This window comes from Talpa occidentalis, unplaced genomic scaffold, assembly GCF_014898055.3.
Source record: "Talpa occidentalis isolate TD23 unplaced genomic scaffold, MPIMG_talOcc4v2.1 talOcc4.10, whole genome shotgun sequence".
NCBI lineage: Eukaryota > Metazoa > Chordata > Mammalia > Eulipotyphla > Talpidae > Talpa > Talpa occidentalis.
In genome coordinates, this window is record NW_023600993.1 from 9,338,288 (window position 1) to 9,358,724 (window position 20,437).

The 20,437-nt window shown below is 49.9% G+C and overlaps 1 protein-coding gene across 1 annotated transcript in view; it reads right to left on the bottom strand.

Moving 5' to 3' along the window:
* The window catches only part of EEFSEC (eukaryotic elongation factor, selenocysteine-tRNA specific), a 196,612-nt gene extending 176,175 nt beyond the window's left edge, over positions 1 to 20,437 (bottom strand). The window contains exon 1 of the mRNA XM_037524095.2: positions 20,101 to 20,437. Within this exon, the coding sequence (XP_037379992.1) occupies positions 20,101 to 20,410 (310 nt within the window). The 5' untranslated portion in view covers positions 20,411 to 20,437. The remainder of the gene's footprint in view (positions 1 to 20,100) is intronic.

Below are 20,437 nucleotides of genomic sequence, written 5' to 3' on the forward strand. Positions count from 1 at the left end.
GAGGTGTTTTCTGGCTCAGTTAGAATGGGAAGCTTCCAGAAATTTCAGTTGTGCAAATCTGGGGGAAACTGAAAGTCACCAAGACCTTTGTAAAATCCCTGTTTTATTGTTAGTTTAAAAACTTTAAAAAATATCATTTATAATTGATAAATTTGGAACTGTGCATGCCCCCAAAATAAAGTTAAGTTCAGGGGGAAAAACTGGTTCCCCGCTTGAAAGAAGGACACCCCTGACCCGTATTTAGGAAAACAAGTCTTCTGAATTTTTCCCCAGGAGTACACTCTAAAAATAATTTATTACAGGTTTAGCTTTTTGGTCCTGGTTTTAAAACAAGCTAACAGAAAGGAGTTTTCCAAAACTGTCATACAATTCACTTATAGCCTTTTAGAACCTCCTCACCACCTGAGTCCAGGAACAGCCACACTTACCCTGTAGACTTTGGGAACCCCCCTCAGAGCTGACACTGTAGCAGCACGACAGCCGGGTGCATTGCTACTAATGGCGATAATAAGCGTGTCTGCGAAAAGTTTATCATGTACCCGAGCTAGTTCTTCTAATTCTTAAAATTGTTCTGACAACTTTGCAGATCAAGAAATCGAGGTCCAGAGAAGTCAAGTTATCTGCCCAAGATTATATAGTTCACGAATGCTGAAGCCAGGGTTCAAATTCAGTGTCTCGGACTCTAAACCTCCAGCTTTCAAAATTCTACCAGGCTTGCATTTATGGCTGCGTCATTTTACGCATTTATGGCTGGTTGTTTTCTTGCTTTGTTTTGTCTGGTTTTTCATTAATGCTGTTGGATAAACTAGTGCAAGACAAGCCAAGCTCCTTTTATCATGTATTTTTAGGTATCTGCGTCCAGCAGTGACCGGCACCTATCAGCTTCCACACGCAAAGCAAGCCGAGCTTTCCTGCACTGATCTTTCCTGACAGACGACCCAGCACGCCGCTTTCTAAGAAGCCAGCACATTTCTCTTCTGGTTTACGTCCTGTCTCGCCCCATCGTGGGCCTTCCTTCCCTCAACTCCAGCCCCGCTCAGGGTCTTACAGCCAGATCAACATAATTAAGTGCTGATGCTCTGGTCACTTCCAGTACATTCACTTAGCTTCTCTCCCCAACGACTTTACCAACTTAAGATCAAATATGAAAGTCCTCTTTTTACAAACGATAGCATACTGTCCATCCAGCCTGCCTTCCCAACCAAGCATAAATGAGACTTCTGACATGAGACTCTGACAATTTATTTTGATCAGAACAGTCTTTTAAAAATTAAAAAAGCAAATCATACTAGGTTATGCTCACGACAACTAGTGCCATTGATTGAATACTTTATACACTCAGTCATTGAGGTAAGCTCTATCCATGCCTTATGTCACTGGATTCTCACCAAAAAAAAAAAAAAAAAAAAAAATCTGTAAGATGATTCTCCCCACTTTAAAGGTGAGAAAACTGAGGAGCAGAGCAGCACCTCCTCACAAGCTCACTGCAGAGCTGAGGTACAGCTGGCATGCTGAGCCTAGCACCTCCCTCTGCTCCTCCTGAATAAGCACAGCAACAGGTGTCACAAGCCACTGTTAGGGAAGAAAGAATAGGGCACCTGTGGGGCTGAGAGCACATCACAGGTGCCCAAAGAGTAAGGGGAGCCTAAGAACGGGGCTGGCAACTGAACTCTCATTCTCCAGGAGAAGCTGCAGGCTTCTCCCAGCGCTGTACCCCAGAAGCAGTGACCATGTCTTTTTCTGTGTGGCTTTCCAAAATCTGCTCTGCACTGGACTGGCAGAGCCGTGTTCTGAAACTCATCCAAAGGTGAGGTGGTGCTGAATTCCATGAGCCCTCCCGGGGAACGTCCCCCGGCGTCGGCCAGCTTCCACCTGCCCTGAGACCCCAGGCCAGCTTTACCTAGAAGTCAGTCCGCAATTTTCCTTCCATAGCCATCCACAATGTGGCCACCCCGCTGCCTGGCTGCACAACAATAACTACAAGAGCCCACCCCCAAGAGCTTTTCAAAAGCCCCCAAACTAGCCATACGGCTAGCACCTGGCACGTCCCTTCACAAGCAACTGGAAACATCGAAGGGACCAAAGACCAACAAAGAGGAATCCCCCTTGCACTAGGACCTCCAGACCACGAGGGTTAATCCCAGACTCAGAACTTGGGAAAGACCTGGAGAAAAGGGGTTTTTGTTGCAGTACAAGTAGGAAGGGGAGGGGGAGGAGAAAGCAAGGGGAGGGGGGAGGGGGAGAGGGAGGAGGAGGAGGAAAAGAAAAAGAAGAAAAAGAAAAAGAAAGAATGCCAATGATGACATTAGACAGGAGAGGGGCCAGCTTTGTCCTGCATCCTGTTGAACAGCCAAGTAAAACAATGAATCTATTTTTTTCCCTCCTCTTCTCTGCCTTAAAAAATTCAAGAATTTCATGTCCTCCTTTGAAACATAGTTCTTGCATAATTTCAATGCTCCTTCCTGCTGTCTGCAGCGCCAAGGGAAGAGGGCGTCTGACTCTCCTGGGGGACCTCAGAGGTGGTCGGCGCCTTTGCCGGGCCTCAAAGTGCTGGTTGGTAGGGACCCCCAGGGACCACGGCGCAGGGTGCAGCTCCCTACACCGGACCTCACCTCACACCCAGGAGACACCCAGAGCGCTGCTAACAGCACCGTCACAGTTGCTGGTCCCAATATCCAGCCCTGGAGGTGGGTATTACTGGAGGGAGGTCTTATTCTGTTTTTAAGCAGGTGAAAAAAACGAAGGAACAGAAAAGTGAAAAGTCCACAGTCACACTACCCGTTCGTAGAAGAGCCAGAATTCCCATTGAAATAATGCTCACTGCAGAGCCCAGGCCCACGCACTACAGCACCCCAGCTCTCCAGGAAACCCTGCGAGGCAAAGCCTGAAGCCTCCTCTGACTTCCCGCAGGCAGCCATTGCTTCGGCACGACAAGCAAGTACCCAAGTGTTTGCAGACTTAACATTTTTTACTGGCTCCCAAACACAGAAAGAAAACCGGAATCATTCAAAGATGAGTTCAGTGCCTACTAATCTGCCAGAAGACAGGCCACCTGGACACCTGGGGTTCACCCGGGATCTAAGCATCTAACTGTCTCCACGCGCAGCAACAGCAATTTCTTTCTGTCTGTTCTCCGAGCCTGTGGGGTGGGGCCTCAGGCCCACCAGAGACTTAAAAGCAGCCCTCAGTTTCTCTCCTCACCAAAAGGACACTCCCACTCGACCAGGGGTGACGCCAGGAAGCAGCACAGGGCCTCTCAAAGCAGACTGACAGCAGAGAAGGGAGCAACTTCCTACAGGCGGCAGCCACAGCCCTGCCAACCTCTTGGGAGGGGCCATCCCCAAAAGAGCTGCGCAGCTGGGTCCACAGTCCCCTCCATCCATCTTCGAGAGACTGCAGGTGAGGCTGGAGCCACAGCCCCGGGCTATCCAGGGGCCAGCCAGGCCCAGAGGCCCTCTGCCATTACAGCACATGGGCACACACCCCTCCCCGCTCTATTCGACAGGGGACACCATTTTCAGCGGCTCTGCCTCCATTTCCAACTTCCCCCAGGATTGGTAAATATTGATAATTACCTGCAAATGCAAACGCAACGAAGAAGTTTGTGTTTTGAAACGCGGATCATAATTCAAATTGGAAGCTGACACTAATCATTTGATGTTCACTTGAAAAGACCAGATAGGCTGTGCAGTAGGAACATTTCAGTAGGAGGACCGATAAGGAGAAGGGAAATAAAAATTATTGGTATTTACTCAGCCTGCAATGCTTGTGGAAGGAAACTCTTTTAAAAGGGAACACTTCAGAATGGTTATTCAATCTGAATTTTACAGATAGCACTGGAAATATTTTCTCACAGAATGCACTCTATCTCCACCATCATATCTCTCCGGTGTGCCGTTCACGTCTTTCATTGCAGGAATTCTCACTCAATTTTGCTCCATTATGAGCTGACGGTGACCCAGCGTATACAAGGCATTCAAGAATCTGCCTGGAAATGACTAGCAAGGAACATCTGTCCCGCTCCCCGCCTGCCAACGCTGCCTGAGGGAGTGAAGATGGAAAACAACCCAGAATCCACACGCAGAAACAACTTTTCATTCCGCGCACAAACTAGGCTCCTCTGGAAATTGAGGGTTCCGGCATTTTTCAGAAATTATGTTCCTGGAAAAACATGGCGTGAGTCTCTTCTGAAAGCCTGCAGCTCCAACCCTTCCTTTCCTACACAGACCCTTCTAATAAAAGCCAGGACAGGAGCTTCATGGGGAAGCAAATGAGAAGGCCACCCAGGGTTCGCTCTCTCAGCGCTGTCAAGTTCAGATTTTGGATTAAACGCCACTGATCAATTAGGGACCGTGAGGATGTCACACATACCAATATATTCCACGGCGTAGGCAGCCTCTAGCTCACAGACACGCTCACTTGGGAAGATTTATGTTGCGATTAGAAGAGATGAGAAGAAGACATCTGATTTCATACAGGGCTAAGTCTGGGAGCCCAGCTTTCCTCCTCGATGGCTATCAGAGGAGGGGCCAGCAGCGTGGCAGCCCCACCGAGATTTCATTTTGCTTTGCTGCAGGTACTCAGAGGGGCCGAGCGACAGACACACTTAGTGAATCAAATAAACCAACCAGGTCGTGCATGTCTCCAGCCTCCTGTCTGACAACGCACACCCCAGATGCTTATAACTGGGCAGGGCCAGAGGGACACACCTCACAATTGTGCCTCTCCACTATGTGCCACGGCCGCTCTGCAGAAGATGAGCATCTCATTTCGGGTGTACAAACAGGCTCACGGAGGTGCAGTGGCATTGCCACCAGGATGTCCAGGGCCAGGTGCGGGCTACTCCTGGGCACTGGCTCCTTCCACCTTCTGTCCCTCCCTACCTCCCTCCTTGATACCATTCCTCAGGGCGTGGGGCCTGCCACTGCTGCTGTTGCACATTACGCTCCTCTGGGTGTTAATGTCCCAGAAGCACCTGAAGTTAGAAGTGCTGGTGGGAGGAAACAAAAAAAGACGTGAGACCCCAATCCTGGCATAGGCTGCTACCTGTTGGGACAGAGCCGAACGTCAAAGTGGGTTTTTCTGGCTTGAAAGTTGCTATGGAAAAACAGGACAGGAGGGCCTCCCTGGTGGCGCAAGGGTTAAGCACCGCATTATGAAGCAATCTGCAGCCTCTGCAGCACAAATTCGATCCCCGGGCCAGCCAGGGAGCTACCCATATGGTGCAGCAGACCTCTCCCGTCTCCTGCTGCTCCCCTCAGCAGTGTATTTCAGTCCGTCTGCCTGTTCTGCTCCCCGCTCTGTCTCTCACCCTCCGTACATCTGGTCTATACCCCAGTTCTTGTATGCATATATAAATAAATCTTTTTTTTTTAAAGAAAAGTAAAACAGGACGGGAGAGCAGAAAATAGGCAGATCCTTGCCCAACACAGACATGGCCTACTTCAGATGCAACGGTGTGGCTCCGGGAGCAGGGAGGTCATCTGTCTGTCCCCTGGAAATTCCTTGCTTTGGTTAATATCATGAACTTGCAGGAAAGGAAAACAGTGTAGAAGGATTGATGCCTAAAGCCCACGTCGAGTTAGTCAGATCATCTTTGCTCTGATGTGAAAGAGGGAGAAGATACATGTGACCCCTAGCTTCAAACAAAAGTCTTTCCATATGGTTTTTAATTAGGAAGTAGTTGCTTTGCTTTCACAACACTTTTTACCCTCTGCCACTGTAGGTACCGGCAGCAAACCATATTTTCATTGATTAAAAATAATAAAACATAAACGCTGAAAGAAACAATATTTTTCTTTTTAAGGAAAAAAAAAAAGATAGCAAGCAGCACATCCAGGCACTTAGAGGCATGGATGTGAAGCCATCACGGCTGGGGCCTACGGTTTATTTTGTCTTGAAAAAGTCCGAGGTCATTCTAACTGCGCTGCCCCGTTAACCCCCACATTGCTGTCTCCATCGGGGACTGTAAGCGAACACTGCCCTCTGGTGCACTGAGCAGTCCCGAAGCAGGCGCCCTGCGGACAGCTGGGTTCGCCAGCCTGGCAGCATCACCTGGGCCTGGAGATGTGTCCACAGAAGGGGGACGCGGTCTGTGAGCAGGGCGACGGCTGAAATGGCCCCTGATCGCCTCCCGAGGGCGGATTTCCAGATAAGGGGAGGAGGGGAGATTCAGCTGAAGAAGGAAACCAAGTACCACAGACCTGTCCGTGGTTCCTAGAAGAGTCATGCCTCAACAGGAAATCTTTCCTGTTTGCCATAGCACGTTCTCTGATTATTTAAAGACTTTTAGAAATGAGTATAAGGAGTATGCAGTACTCTTTATACCTAGGAATTATCTGCTAGGAAAGAAATTTCATTAGCTACTAGAGAAGGGAAAAAAAAGGTAGCTGGGTTGGTCTCTCTCAGAGGAACCCCCAAAAGCTCAGTCATATGTTTCTCTTCTTTCTGAAGAGCCCCGACCTCATGGGGCTGCCTGCAAATGTTCCTTCCTACAATTGGACACCAGAGCTCTGTTCCCAAAAGGCCAAATTGGCATCTCAAGAGAGCCTTAAAGGATGTAAACTACTGTTCCTTTATTAAAGAATTTGAGAAAATCAAAGGCAGATTATATCCACTCAAGTCTCAGGCCAGGCCAGCCCTGCTTGGCAGGAACCTCCAGGCCAAGGCCTATCTTCTGTGAGTCTCCAGTCCCGGTTCTAAACCACGAGTCATCCAAATGTTGCATCCACCCTCCACCCTGCTGGGTACAATCCAGGACCGGCCAATCATGCCAAACTCACTTCTAGGGAAGAAAGAACAGGCAAAGTTTGCCTCCAAGGCTTACCTTCAACCCAGCGGGAACCCCAGAGAGGGGGTGGAGGACCTAGGGGTGTCTGCTCTGGGGACGGTGACCAGGAGTCAGAAGGTGGGTTGGGTGCTCGGCTTCAGCTCTCACATTACCATCTCCAATGCCCAAAGTGTGGTGCACAGCTCAGGAATGTTTCGCGCACCTTCACCTGGCCTGCAAATCCCAAGTGGTCAGCAGGCCAATGTTAAGGCCAAATTCAGTCACGGAGCAGTGAACACCTCAGGCCAGGACTACCTCCCAGCTGGTTTCCACTTCAGCCCATCTCTCTACCACAGGAAGAAAATGAAGGCTCAGGACTAGAGAGAGACCGGAGTACGGATGGATAAAAGCCAATGAGGCAGCCATGCCGAGACCAGACACTCCCGAGGACAGTTGCCTCCTTCCCTCTCTCTCTGTCTCACGTCAGAATGACAAAAGATGCCACCACTTTGCCCTCCAGCAAAACTGAGACTGCCCTGTAGTCTGAGGTTCCTGGGTTCAACGGTCCTCACCTGATACCACGTCTTTTGTGGAAACCAACTGACACGGTCCAACAGACTGACCTCCTCAGCATGGAGCTGAGGCCTCACAGCCTCCCATGTGCCACTTCCTCCCAGTGGCCACTCCTGGTCAACCTTCTGATTTCACCTTAAACTTCATTTCCTCAGAAAGGCCTTCCCCAGCCTCCAAACTAGGCTCCCTGCTTCCATCAGTCCCCCAGGCATGCTGTACTGCCCCTTAGAGCACTATCAAAATACAGGATTCTACACATTTCTGTCTGTTTCTCTCACTAGGCCCTGAGCTACATGGAAGCAGGAGCCACCTGCATGCTTGCCAGTGGGGCCTGATGCCTAGTTGCAGTCAACTGCTTGCCTTTTGAAGGATGAAATAATTAGTCACGACACACTTTTCCGTCTGCAGTGTTTAATCTTAAAGGACGAAGTCACCTAGCCAAATCTTCAGGACACTAAGAAATCTGGAAAAAGAAATGTAGTAAAGCCCAAGAACCCAGCCAGGTGCTCAGCCTCCAACCTATTGCAAAGAGTAGGTGACAGGGAAGCAAGGAGCTGGCTGGGGAGGGGCAGGCAGAGTCAAGTCTCAACACTGCCTCACCCAAGAAACCAGCCCCGAAGGGAGCCTCTGACCAAGATGTCACACCTTTTCTTGCTTCTTTGGACTTTCCTTTGAGAAAACACATAAAGGACTGAATGAAGCCAGCTAGCTGACAGCAGTGACTCAGAATTCAGGACAGGACAGGAGCAGCATCAAATCCCTACCCCTCACCTCTACGAGCCTGCGCCTCTCCCCAGGAAGCGTCATATCACGCAAGCATTTTTGTAACATACGTGGATTCCAAGTTCATGTCTGGCTCCCAGTTTCCTAAGAGGTAGGCATTGTAGGAAGCACATTCGGGAGGGGCTGTGGCCCATCACCTGACCGTTGGAGACAGAGACCTCTTTTGTCAGTCAAACAAGTACATTTGAAACCTAGGTAGAGCTGGGGTCCGCCACTGCACAGCTGATGTGCCCAGTCGACCTCTGAGGGCCTCCTCTGCCTTCTCCTTCACAGAGTATTTGCAGAACAATCACTGGCACTGGCCACAGGCTTGCATTATGCTCATTTCCCCATCCCCAAGCTCTGGGGCAAGTTTAAAAGTCCTCGTCCTGTCTCAGAATCAGGTCTGAATTAATACCCTTCCTCAAAAGAACTCCAGTAGCAAAGTGAAAACAGACGCACTAGACAATGCCCTTTGAAAGCCCCAGCAGGGACGACTGGTGACAATGCAGCCCCCGGCTCTGCAAGAAACCTTAAGGTTAAAGGTTCACAGAGGCAGAAGAATTACCAAAGTACAAGTTTGTTCAAATTTCCTCCAGCAGATTTAAACAACCAGGGTCAAGCTGAAGATTGCCGGCAAGAACCTAGGAGACAACTCAGCCCCTTTGAACTGCGTGGAGAAAGGAAAATATACGGTTGGGGAGGGATCTATGTTATAGCTTTTAAAAATGTTCTTGAAAAGGTCACCCCTGTTAACTCAAAATCAGCCCGTTGAAGGATGTTTGAAAACTGCTTCTCTAAAACAACAGGGCTGCCACCCTCACCGTGTGCGGTGAGCTGCACTGAGGTCGCCGTGTTCCCGGCATTAGTGTGCTGACCCTCTGTGGGCCATGAAATTAACCATCAGCACGGCAGAAATCTGCTCCGAGTTAAACTACTTTGCTACGCAAAGTGGCCTGAAAATGAAATATGAGGATTGAATTTCCATTGAAAGATTAACTTGTCTAACCTTCCAGGCGGGTTTCCTCCACTGTGAACTCTGCTTGGCCAGTGGTTTAAGGCACCACAGGAGGGTGGGTAATTGTTGCAGGCAGTAGGAAATGACCTCTTCATTCACTCATTCATTCATTCATTCATTCATTCATTCGTGTATGCATGCATTAGGTATTTACTCTCTGCCAGGCCTTATCCTGTGACCTGGGAAAGAGCTGAATCATCACAGGGCACCCCCTCAAAGGCATCAAGTCCAATAGAAAACATAATCCAGTAAACAGAAAGTGACAACGGGTAAGGAGGAAATGAGAGCTAGGGCAGGCCCACGGGATGTCAGAAGTCCTCAAACGAGGGTCACCGACTCCAGCCTGGGGAGGGCCACTAGTGAAGTGTCCCAGAAAACAGCATGTGGCCAGAAGATGCACCACGAGAGCAGGTCTGTCTGCCCAAAAACCTGCACGCAGTTCCTTCAGCCTGCAGTTCTGAGAGACACAGACCTACGAGCAGGGGTTTTGTTAGCCATGCTGAGAAGTCTGGCTCTTGTACCAATGGAGAGCAAATGAAGACTTCTAAACAGGAAAGTAAAATCATGACATTAGCAATTTAAAAAGCATTCTTGGCTTCTGAGGGGAGGAGAGCTTCAAGAGAGGGCTTGGGACCAGGAGACCGTGTGAAGGAGTTCGTCCAGTGTGGAGCGGATGGAGGCCTGTCCAAGGGAGCAGCTGGACCGGTAGGGAGAACCCAATGTGTCAGAGAACATGCAGGAAGGGCACAACTTGGTGCCGATTCATGTGAAAGTGGAAGAAGGGGCATGCCGAGGATCACCCCAGAGGTCCTGCCAGGGAGGACGGTGGTATCACTCCCCGGAAGGTGGGCAGCAGAGGGTGGTCTTGCAGGTGGAGGCTGAGGGCCTGTGGTGCTCAGGAATTGGATATGCAGGTTTAGAACTAACTGCTGAAATTTAATTAAATAAAATTAAAACTTCAGTTTCTCAGATGCATTAGCCACAGTGCAATCCCAACAGCCACACCTGACTCACGGCTGCCCTGCTGGACAAAGCAGCTCTAGCTCAGGCCCATCGTTACAGAATATCTTGTTGGACAGTGTTGACCAAGCCCACGCAGAAGATGTTTCAACCACTGTTGTTGCAGCAAAGGGAGCATCGGCCTCCTCGCAGCCCCGCTGAAGCCTGGGTGAGCACCGCTCCCTTCCCAGGCGTTCCAGCACACCTGCCTGCGAGGTCAGAAGGCAACTGCTCAGGAAATGCAGCCCTTCTCAAGGGAAGTCTTCTTCTCTACAGCATAAGTTCTGAAGACTGTTTCTGCACATGTCCTGGATCATCGTTCTGAAGAATAGGGAATACTGAGTGTATACACAAACACACACACACACACACACACACACACACGCACGCGAGGGTCTTTGGTGTTTATGGCACAATGCCTAGAAATGGCCCCACGCAGAGCCACCCTACAACCTAACTGGGCAGGCTGAGTTCTGGCCTCAATGTCAGATGACAAAGGACAAGCCACTGACCCTCATGGAACTTTAAGCACCCCCCAAAATTGTGGTGAAGTGAGGAGCCCCAAGGCCTGACAGGGAAGTCTCCTGAGGCCAAACAGGTCAATGCCAGCAGATTCCAAGTGCTAATTTTAAAAGAAAAAAGTCAAGTTTATCTTTAGGTAGCACCTGTGCATGCCACCAAATAAATATCCTCAGGAAGTAGGTTAGAGACAAAGGAAATTATTTTAGCCTTCCTGAAGGCCCCAAGACAAGAGAGGCATCATCACAACACAAGAGATAGGGAAGGAGGGAAAGTCAACTTCTCTCTTAACAGCAAAACCTGTTTCTTCTCCTGCCAAGAGAGGATCGCCACGCTAAGTCCTCCCCTCCTCCCAGCCCACCTCCGCCACTTCAAAGCGGCAGGAACCTATTGCACAGCACAAGAAAATAAAAGGCCCAATTAGCAGAAAACAGAACTCAAATAATCCAGGGAGAATGGAAGCAGAAAGCTCTCTTTTTAACAAAGTGACTTATACATAAAGCCACCCTCTGGAGCCACAGTTTCTTCCAAAGCAGGTGTGGCTGTCAGACTGGGTTAACCCCCGCCCCCACCAGTGCTCCCTAAGCCGCCAGCAGGAGCCAGCTACTCACCTCTGGAGTCTGGAGGGGTTTTAGTGGAATTACAGTGTAGAGAGAAGCACCTATACGGGGCCTGGCTGTGATGGGGGGTGGGGGAGACAACCAAAGGTCTAGGACTGGCCCAGCAGACAGGAGTTCCCCAAATGCCCATTCCCCCCTTTGTTCTGAAAGGAAGACCGCTTGCCTCTTTGAAGCACTTGCACATCTGCACCCCAGAGCCACACTGTCCTTCCTGACAGTGCTCATCCTGCCAGGGGTGTGGCCCTCACGTTCACGCTTCCAGCAGGATCAGAAAGCTGCCATCACCGGGGAGAGGCAGACTTGGCCCCACACCATAGGCCCTTTCCTTAGACTCTCTCCCAGGCATCAGCAGGGTCTCTTGGCCCAAACGACCCTCCCCCAAACCCCATCCCAGAGGCTCTCCAGGGCCCTGAGCCCTGGGCCCCACAGGTCTCTGCAGCTCAGCCTTGCACTGCTGGCTCCTCTGGGGACTCCACACTCCAGCCTTTCCTTGTGGCTGTCCCTGCCCACACCCAGTCCTCTGTGAGGGTTCCTGCCATCTGCCCCACAGGAAAATCTCAACCATCCTCCAGAGTTCCCGTAAGTCAGTGCCTCCTCCCAGAAGACTCCCAGGCCTCACACCTCCCTCATGCCTCTCACTCTTCCCTCAAACTGCTCAGCCCTTCCTTTTTCTCTATCTGGAAACCTCTAAATCATCCCTCCAGGCCCAGCCCAGGGTCCCCCTGTTGTGGGACACCCTTCCTGCCTGTTCCAGACAGAGGGAGCCATTCACATCCCATGCTCCTCATGGAAACCCTGACAACTCTGCACCTGAGCAGGCTGCGGGGGCTGCCCACTGCTTTCTCCCCCATCCACTGTCCCCAGGACTGTGCACTCTGGAAGGCAGGCTCCCCCATGCCTCTGCCCTCACATCCAAAACACAGCACACACTATGTTTGTGATCGCTGAATAAATGGATGAAAACACCAGTGATAGTGCCATCTATCCTCCCTATCAGGCAGGTGGCCAAATGCGCTCAAGATGGGGGCCACAGGCCCAGAGTTTGCAGGATCCAGGCAGCTAACAGAGGAAGAAGCAACAGGACTCAGCTTCACGCGCGGCTCTGCTTCAGGCAGTGCTGCTGTGCCGAAGCCCAGCTCACAGGACGTGGAAATCTGCTGTTTTCCTGGAGAAGCCAGGACTCTAGGTTGTTCTGTGAGACCTCCCAACTTTTCAATGCTGGCAATGACTTTTTTTTTTTAAGTTTTAAAGATTATACAGCCATCAAAACATACCTACAGGCCAGACCCTGAACATGACCCTAATGGGGGTAAGAATCTAGTAGAGGATGAACAGGTGGGATGACCCAGCTTCTGCTAGGCACTAAGCACAAGATCAGGCAGATGCAGGGAAGGGGCAGAACGGACCCTAACAGGCCTTCCAGAAACAAGCAAATGGTACTTATTCCACATCTGCCACAGTCAGGGTAGTAGGCTGGGTGCATTTAATCCTCTCAACATATGTTTATTCGTTTATTTGCATACAGTTCAAATACCATTGAGGAAAGATCACCCACAGGATGGGAGAAAATATTTGCATATCATATATCTAACAAGGGAATGGTATTCAAAACACATAAAGAGCACTTATAACTCAATAACAAAAAGCCAGATCACTCAACTTAAAAAATGGATGGAGGATCTGAATAGAGTTCTCCAAGGAAGATATAAAAATGGCCAGCAAGCACAGGAAAGGATGTTCGACATCACTAGTCATCAGGGAAATGTAAATTAAAGCCACAATGAGATACCACCTCACACCAAGATGGTTATAATTCAAAATGACAGACAAATGTTGGTAAGAAATTGGAACCCTCACACACTGCTGGTGGGGAAAGTAAAATGGTACAGCTGCTGTAGAAAGCAGCCTGGCCACCCCTCAAAAGATAGACACAGAATTACCAAATGATCCAGCAATCCCAACCCAAGGTAGATATCCAAGACAATGAAAACCTATCCACACAAAGATGTTCATTGCAAGATAATTTCTAACAACCAAAAAAAAAAAAAAAAAAAAGTGGAAGCAATCCAGAAGTCCTTCAACTGATGAATGGATAAAAAACAGGAAAGCAATATATGCATGCAATGGAATACTACTCAGTCATAAAAGTACTGCTGGGGAGGGAGAATGAGGAATTATTGTTCAATGCATAGAATTTCCATTTTATAAGATGAAAATAATTACACTGAACCATAAACTTAAAAATGCGTAAGACGATAAACTTTAATATGTACTTCACCACAATTAAAAATAGATTTTTTTTTTAAAGAATGAAGTGTACATTGTTCATGCTACAACATGGATGAAACTTGAAAGCTTATACTAAGTGAAAGAAGCCAGACCAAGGGCACATATTGTATGATTCCATTCATATAAAATGTCCAGGAAAAGCAAATCTATAAAGACATGAAGTAGATTAATGGATGCCCTGGCCGAGGGGAGGGGAGACTGGAGAATGACTGCTAATAGGTATGGGCTTGCTTTCTGCAGTGAAGAAAATATTCTTGACTTAGATTATGGCGATGACTACACATGCTGCATACACACCGAAAATCACTGAATGTACACTTGAAATGGGTGAATTTTAAGGTGTATTAAGTATATCCCAATAAAAATGCTTTTAAGAATTACTAAACACCTCCGAGGTGCAAGGTGCTGGACTGGTCCTAGAGCTGCAGAGATGCCTGAGATCTTTTCTCTGTTCCTGTGAAGCCTCTAAGGGAACCAACAGGCGGAAGGCAGCTGGCACTGCAGGGCAGTGGAAGCAGGAGGTACAGTGAAGCCTGGACCCTCGGAGGGCTCATTCCCGTTCCCTGTCATCCCTGAGGCCCCTGCAGAAATGCCAGACCCTACCTCCCGGGTTACCCAGAGCACCAGCGCCACAATGTCAGCATCTGAGCATGGTCACCGAGCCCTGCTGACCCAAGGGGACGGCCTTGAGCACCAAGGCAAGGGCGCCTCTCCCCACCTGGCCGAGGCTCCAGCCAACAAAAAAATGACAGAGCAGGGAACATGTATCAGGGCTTAATTGACGGCTTGTTTCCTGGGATGCCTGCCCAAATCGTATTCCAACCTGGATGGAGCGATTTTGAAGAAAAACCCAAGAGACATGCTGATAGAAAACAAAGGAGATGCTAAGTGAAAAGTTTAAAAGCAATTAATTTTAAATGATTACAGCTTTACCAAAAGCTGTGGCCACGATTCCCTTCTGACTTTGATTATAACCTTCCAGCAAAATATTTGCCTCAAGAAGGCAAAGTCTTTGCGTTATTTTCTATTCCTAGCATGACTACAAAAATATTCTTTGATTTAACATTTGATATGTTTTGTTCTCAAGGGCAAGCCCCATGAGAAGAAAAATGTACCCCAACAGAATGAAATATGACTACCTGCTTCCATTTTTCTTTCCTGTTGGTTCCTGCTCAAATATTCTGCATGAATTTAAACTCAAGGCTGCATCTCTGATGTGCTACTCCCACACTGTCACCCCAACCGAAGCAAAGTCACCCGCTGACCAGCATCAGAAGAAAGAGCCGCAGACAGAGCTCCACTTGAGAGTCTCCTGGAGCCAGCGAAAGGAGCTCCAACTTGGAGGAGCAGGTGGGGTCAGAGAGTGATCCGGCAGCAGGCAAAACACAGTAACTGCCATCTGAGTGGGGCGCTCTTGGCCCTGACTGAGGCTGACTTCCAACGGGACATAAAGGGGCTTTAAGCAGGTTAACACAAGAGATGGCAGCACTGGCCTCAGCTGCAGGAGACGGCAGAGGCCACTGTAGGGGAGGCAGGAGAGGAGCACCTCCAGGTGAAGCACACACCCCTTAACAGGAAGAAGAAATAAAAGACAGCTCTCCCTGGGTGCACAGGGAGGGACAGGGAACCAAGGCCTGATGCAGTCCAGCAGCTGAAGCAGCTCTGGTGAAGGAAGCAGACCCGCTTACACCAACTCCTTTAAATCGGCCTCATTATTTTAGGACAAACATATAGGAATACCATAATGTATTTCTCACAAATTCTAGAGGCAAAGAAAACCAAAAGTGGGCTATTTGGGGTTGGTTGGTTGGTTTTGCATTAGAATAGCCCCCCAACTCCTCATGCAGCCCAGCCTCAGTTTGTCCTCTCTGCTTGGCCCATGCTGCTCTCCGTGAGGATGCCCACTAGAGGGTAAGGTAGAAAATCTGGCCGAAACACGATCATCCACACACTAACACCTGTTTCCTGGGTCCGGAGCAAGCATCTCGGACAGACAACAGGGCTCGCTCCAGATAAAAGCGCCCAGGGCGGCCGGGGCTTTCTCTGCAGCAGCACCAAGAGCACGTATGTCAGAAACACAGAAGTAACAAGTTTTACTAAGGTTGTTCTCTGGTTGTTTGCACCTCGAACAGGAGTAAACCTGAGTCACCCTGAAGGCCAGGCAGCGGGCAGGGAGGGCCGGAGAGGTTGCGAGCCATGCAGGATGCCCTGCTGCGGAGATGGGCAGGGAGGCAAGAGATCAGGGCGACTTGTCGCTGCAGAAGAGCTGCTGTTCATTAACCACTGGAACAAAAGACCGGGAGACAATGCGCTGTTAATCCTCACAGCCACCAGAGGACTATAAATGGCTGAGCCGGGACACCAGCATTTTTCAGCTCTCCTCCTTCCTGCCAGAGTTAGATTGAGGATGGGTCCAAGTCCCTCACCCCCACCCAAGTCTTTAAAACATACATTACTGAATCTTTTTGAAGTTCTAACCCTGAAAGATTTATCCTCTAAAATGGATTAGAGGAAAAAGGCCGCCCTGAAACACGACTCCGGGGCGGAGGGGAAGAGCGTGTCTCGTGCCTGTGAGGACGCCTGCTTGCCGGCTGGTAGTCCAGGGGGCTCAGGCCTAGCCTGACACCTAGGAACTGCGCTCCTTGACCTCTCCGAGCCTCTGCTGCTTCACCTGTGAAGTGGGAATAATCTCCTCCTACTTTACAGGATTCTGTGAGGATTCAGGGGGGAGCAGGGAAACACAAGAAAGCCAGCAGAAGGCCAGCGCTAATAGACGCTAGGTGTATTGCCACCAAGTACGATTAATCGCCCCCCACCCTTGTGTGTGGAAGTATTCTGAGTGGGAGCACTGGAATTAAAGAGTCAGTTTTAAGATATAATGAACTTTTGTGGAACTCAGGCAGCTATTGTAATTTCCTCTTCCTAGGTGAGCATATTCAGCCAGGGGTGTGAATCCTTCTCAGAGAGCCAGAGACCTAAAAGGAGCTCAATCTCCTAGTAATCCCAGGGGCACTGCCTGCCCAGCCAGCATGTATCCTTTTAAAGTGCAGCCTAATCAGGTTACAAACCTGGGCGCTCCGAGGACCTTAGGAGAAATCTACACCAAGGGCCTAACTTACACCGGACACTTACACTCTATAGGATCTGCCAAGCGCCCTTCCTCCCCCTACAGCACAGCTCCCTCCATACCATGCTGAAGCCCCCTCACTGCATGCTGGGTTATCTCTGGTTCGAAACAGACTTGACGGCAGGTTGAAGCCTCAGAGCCTTGCCCAGGCAGTGCCGCTACAGGAAAGCTCTCCTTTCCCCATCATGCCTGGTACTCCCAAGGCCCTAGCAAAGTGAGTTTTTCTTACTTTGTCCCATATGCAAAGAGCCCTAAGAGTCACTCTGCCACCTGACAGTGGCCCTCACCCAGCACTGCCAACAGCTCCTAGCAGGAGAGAAAGAAGCAGCATGCAAGCTCTCTGAACCTGCTGCCAGTCAGGCCCTCTGCTTCTGTCCACTAACCTGTGAAGACAATTCTCAGTTCACTGTAACCAGCTAGCCTGGGAGCTGGGACACTGCTTCAATCATCTGGACCTGAATGAAGGCCCACATCAGGCCATGGCCCAGACAGCTAGAACACACTGGTGAGTAAAACAGATCAGAACAGGCCTCTCTCAAGAGGTGACATTCGAGTTGAGACTTAAATGAGGAGGGGCCAGGTGTACCAGAGGGTACAGCAGGTGCGAAGTGGGCCCATTCAATAACAGAAACGAAGCCATTGACTAAAAGTCAGGGACAAGAGGTGGGGCCAGAGGGAGGCAGAGGCCAGACCCTGGATCCTGTGGGCCATAGAGGAGGATGGATTTTACTCGAAGCACAGTGAGAAGCCACTGGAAAGCCTCGGAGCTGAGGGCATACATGATCTACTGTACATCTGTATAAGGAGTCCACTACAGCTGGGAGGGGAATAAGTGAGAAGAGGCAAAGGTAAGTGGTCAGGAGAGGAAGAACAAGCCAGAATCATAGGGGTCTGGCTGCCATAAGCTAGGACTTGACCTCCATGGTTATTTCAAGGCAAAGGGGGCTGAGGGATTATGGATCATGAGAGTCTATTACCAAAGGCATCAACTGCAACAGGCTAGGGGCAGCATTGAGATGGCAACACCAGCCCAGGGAATTCTACTTTTCATGCTTTAGTTCCTTCATGTGAAAAACAGGGCTGCCACTCCCACCACACAGGTTGTTGGACAGATGCAAGCTCCTAACAGGGCAGAGCGGGCACACAGGTGGGCAGTCTGCTCTCACAAGGAAGAAAATCCACTTTTTTTCCTTTTCCCTACAAGGAAGGTGGGAATCAGATCTATTTAAGGAAGAATAGCAGCAATCTTGGTCTTATCTTTCCATTGTGCCCAGGCCACATTTCAATGGTTACTAAGAAAAGTCTCCTCACTGAGGAAGCCAGAGGAAAGGTAAGAGCAACAATGTACAAGAATGGAAAAATTCCTCTTCTTTCCTTCTACAATTTTATAGTCTAAACCAAAGACTTGCCAAATTCTCTGGGGTGTTACGATTTGGTTATAGAAGATCAGGCTGGCACTTGAAGACTTTTTGTCCAATAAAGAGCTTCTCTGTGGATGTACCTGTTGGAACAGGCTGGAGGAGTATAAGGTGACCTGAGGAAGCAGGAAGAGCTCTACCTCGGGAGTCCTCACTTACAGCAGTCTCCCTACATTCCATTTTGCTCAACTAGATGGTAAACCACTCGGCTCCTAGCAGGGATTGCCTGAGAAGTGGCAAATGTGCATGAAAAGCTGTGCATAAATTGCTGTGTAGCTACCATGATCTGCCAGTGTGTGAAGGTCCAGAATTAGGTCCAAAGGTCACACAGCTAGTAAGAGAGAAAGTCAGGCTTCAAGTCCACTTCTGGCTGATTGCAAAAATGTCCTTTGCTTACTATAGAGAAATCCACGTTCTCTCTCTTAGCCTGTCTCTTTCACCTCCAAGCTAGATTAGCTCAGAGCAATGTCCCAAAGTGTACTGAAATGTGAGCAAACACTTCAGTTATCAGAAGAGTAAGAAAGGGTAGAGGAAGGATACCCTGCAATGTTCACCTGGTGATGGAAGCATGGCTGGAGTAGACTTCAGACAGGTGACCTTGGGCAGGCCCCTTTCCCTCTCTGAGCCTCCCTTTCCTGCTGTAAAATGGGGAAATGACCTCAGACTGCCTGCAACATGGAACAGTTGGGAGTTAACCAAGATGAAAGTACTTAACAAACTCGTCACTATAGCAGGGGGCCCATACAGCCAGTGCCCAAGGGGGCCATCCACCAGCAGCCCAATAAAATCATCTGCTTCTCTGTGAATGCTTCTGCCGGGAGGGGCAGAGGTAGTACAGCCCCCAGATGTGTTTGTAGGGGTCTGGAATATCACTGGAAGGAAACAAGGAAATGGAAAACAGGGAGGAAATCAGGTGTGTGGTCAACAGTGAGGAGACTCCTTTTAACTAAATACTCTTGTGCCACATGCTTGTGTTATTTTATCACGTTTCTCTAATACCAACTTTTAAGGCCCTGACTGTAGATTTAAGTGACGTGAAACAAGCCTGGGAAAGCAATTCACAAAGAGTAGTGTCTCCCTCTGGAGAGACAGGAGGGGCCATTAGGGGACTTGTACCTGATTTGTAATGTTCTCTTTCTTCACAAATAGAAAGTATTCATGTATCCCCTAGGTGGTGAAAAAGTACTTAACCGGCACAGTGTCTCAGAAGGGCATTTTGGCTGTGCCCACCATGACTGAAAATGCACATGTCCTCAGCCCCAGTCAGTCTGGCTGTAGGAGTTCGTCCCACAGAGGTTCTTACACACCCACCCAAGGCTTCTGTTCTAGAATATCCACGGCAGCATGGGTAGCAAAAACTCAAACAACAAAAATATCCCTTCTTTAACTGACTAGTTCAGAAAATGTTGGTACGACTGCACAATGGAATTTTAAGGTGACCTTTAAAGGGAATGATGTAGCTTTACAGGTGGATGTTCAGACCTCTCCAGACACAGTGGGTAAAATACTGGCCATGGTGTTACCACATGAAAAAAAATAAAGGAGAAAGGGGTGATATATGCACGAACATGCTTGTCTTTACATGGAGTTTTCTGAAATGACACACAAGAACGTGAGAAACTGGGGATAGAGTCCGGCTCTGGGGATGCAAACCAGGAACTCAATGTCAGGTGAGTGAAGACTTTTTGGGGACACTTTTCACGTAAACCTTTGTTTTTGCAGTCTTGGCGTTTTCATAACTTGTTCGTGTATAACAAACACATGGAGGGGGTGTTGGCGGAGGAGAGTGTAAAAATCAACTTTGTTTTTGCTTGGTTGCGCTTTGTATTTGCTTGGTCCACGTCAGCGGCCGCGAGTTCGAGTCCCGACACCTCCGCTCGCTCGCTGCGGGGCTCGCCCGCGGCTCGGGGCCTCGGGGAGGCCCCGCGGCGAAGCGGGGTGCTCGCCCGTCCCCGGCCGCTCCGCCCAGCGTCCCCGAGCCCGGCTCCCGCCCCGGCCCCGCTCACCGCCGATGATGGTCCGGATGAGGGAGGCGTGCCCGGGGCAGTCGACCAGCGTGACCTGCAGCCGCGGCTCGCCGGGCGCGGGCCCCGACCCCGCGGGCGCAGCCGGCAGCGCCGACCGCAGGCGCGCGGGCAGCGGCACCGAGAAGCACGAGAAGCCCAGGTCGAGCGTGATGCCGCGCTCGCGGCTCTGCGGCTGCTTGTCGAAGGCGGCGGTGGAGGCCGTGGTGCTCAGCGCCCGGGCCAGCGCCGTCTTGCCGCTGTCGATGTGGCCCAGCACGCCCACGTTCACGTTCACCCGCCGCCCGGCCATGCCGCCCGCCCGCCGCGGCCCCACCGC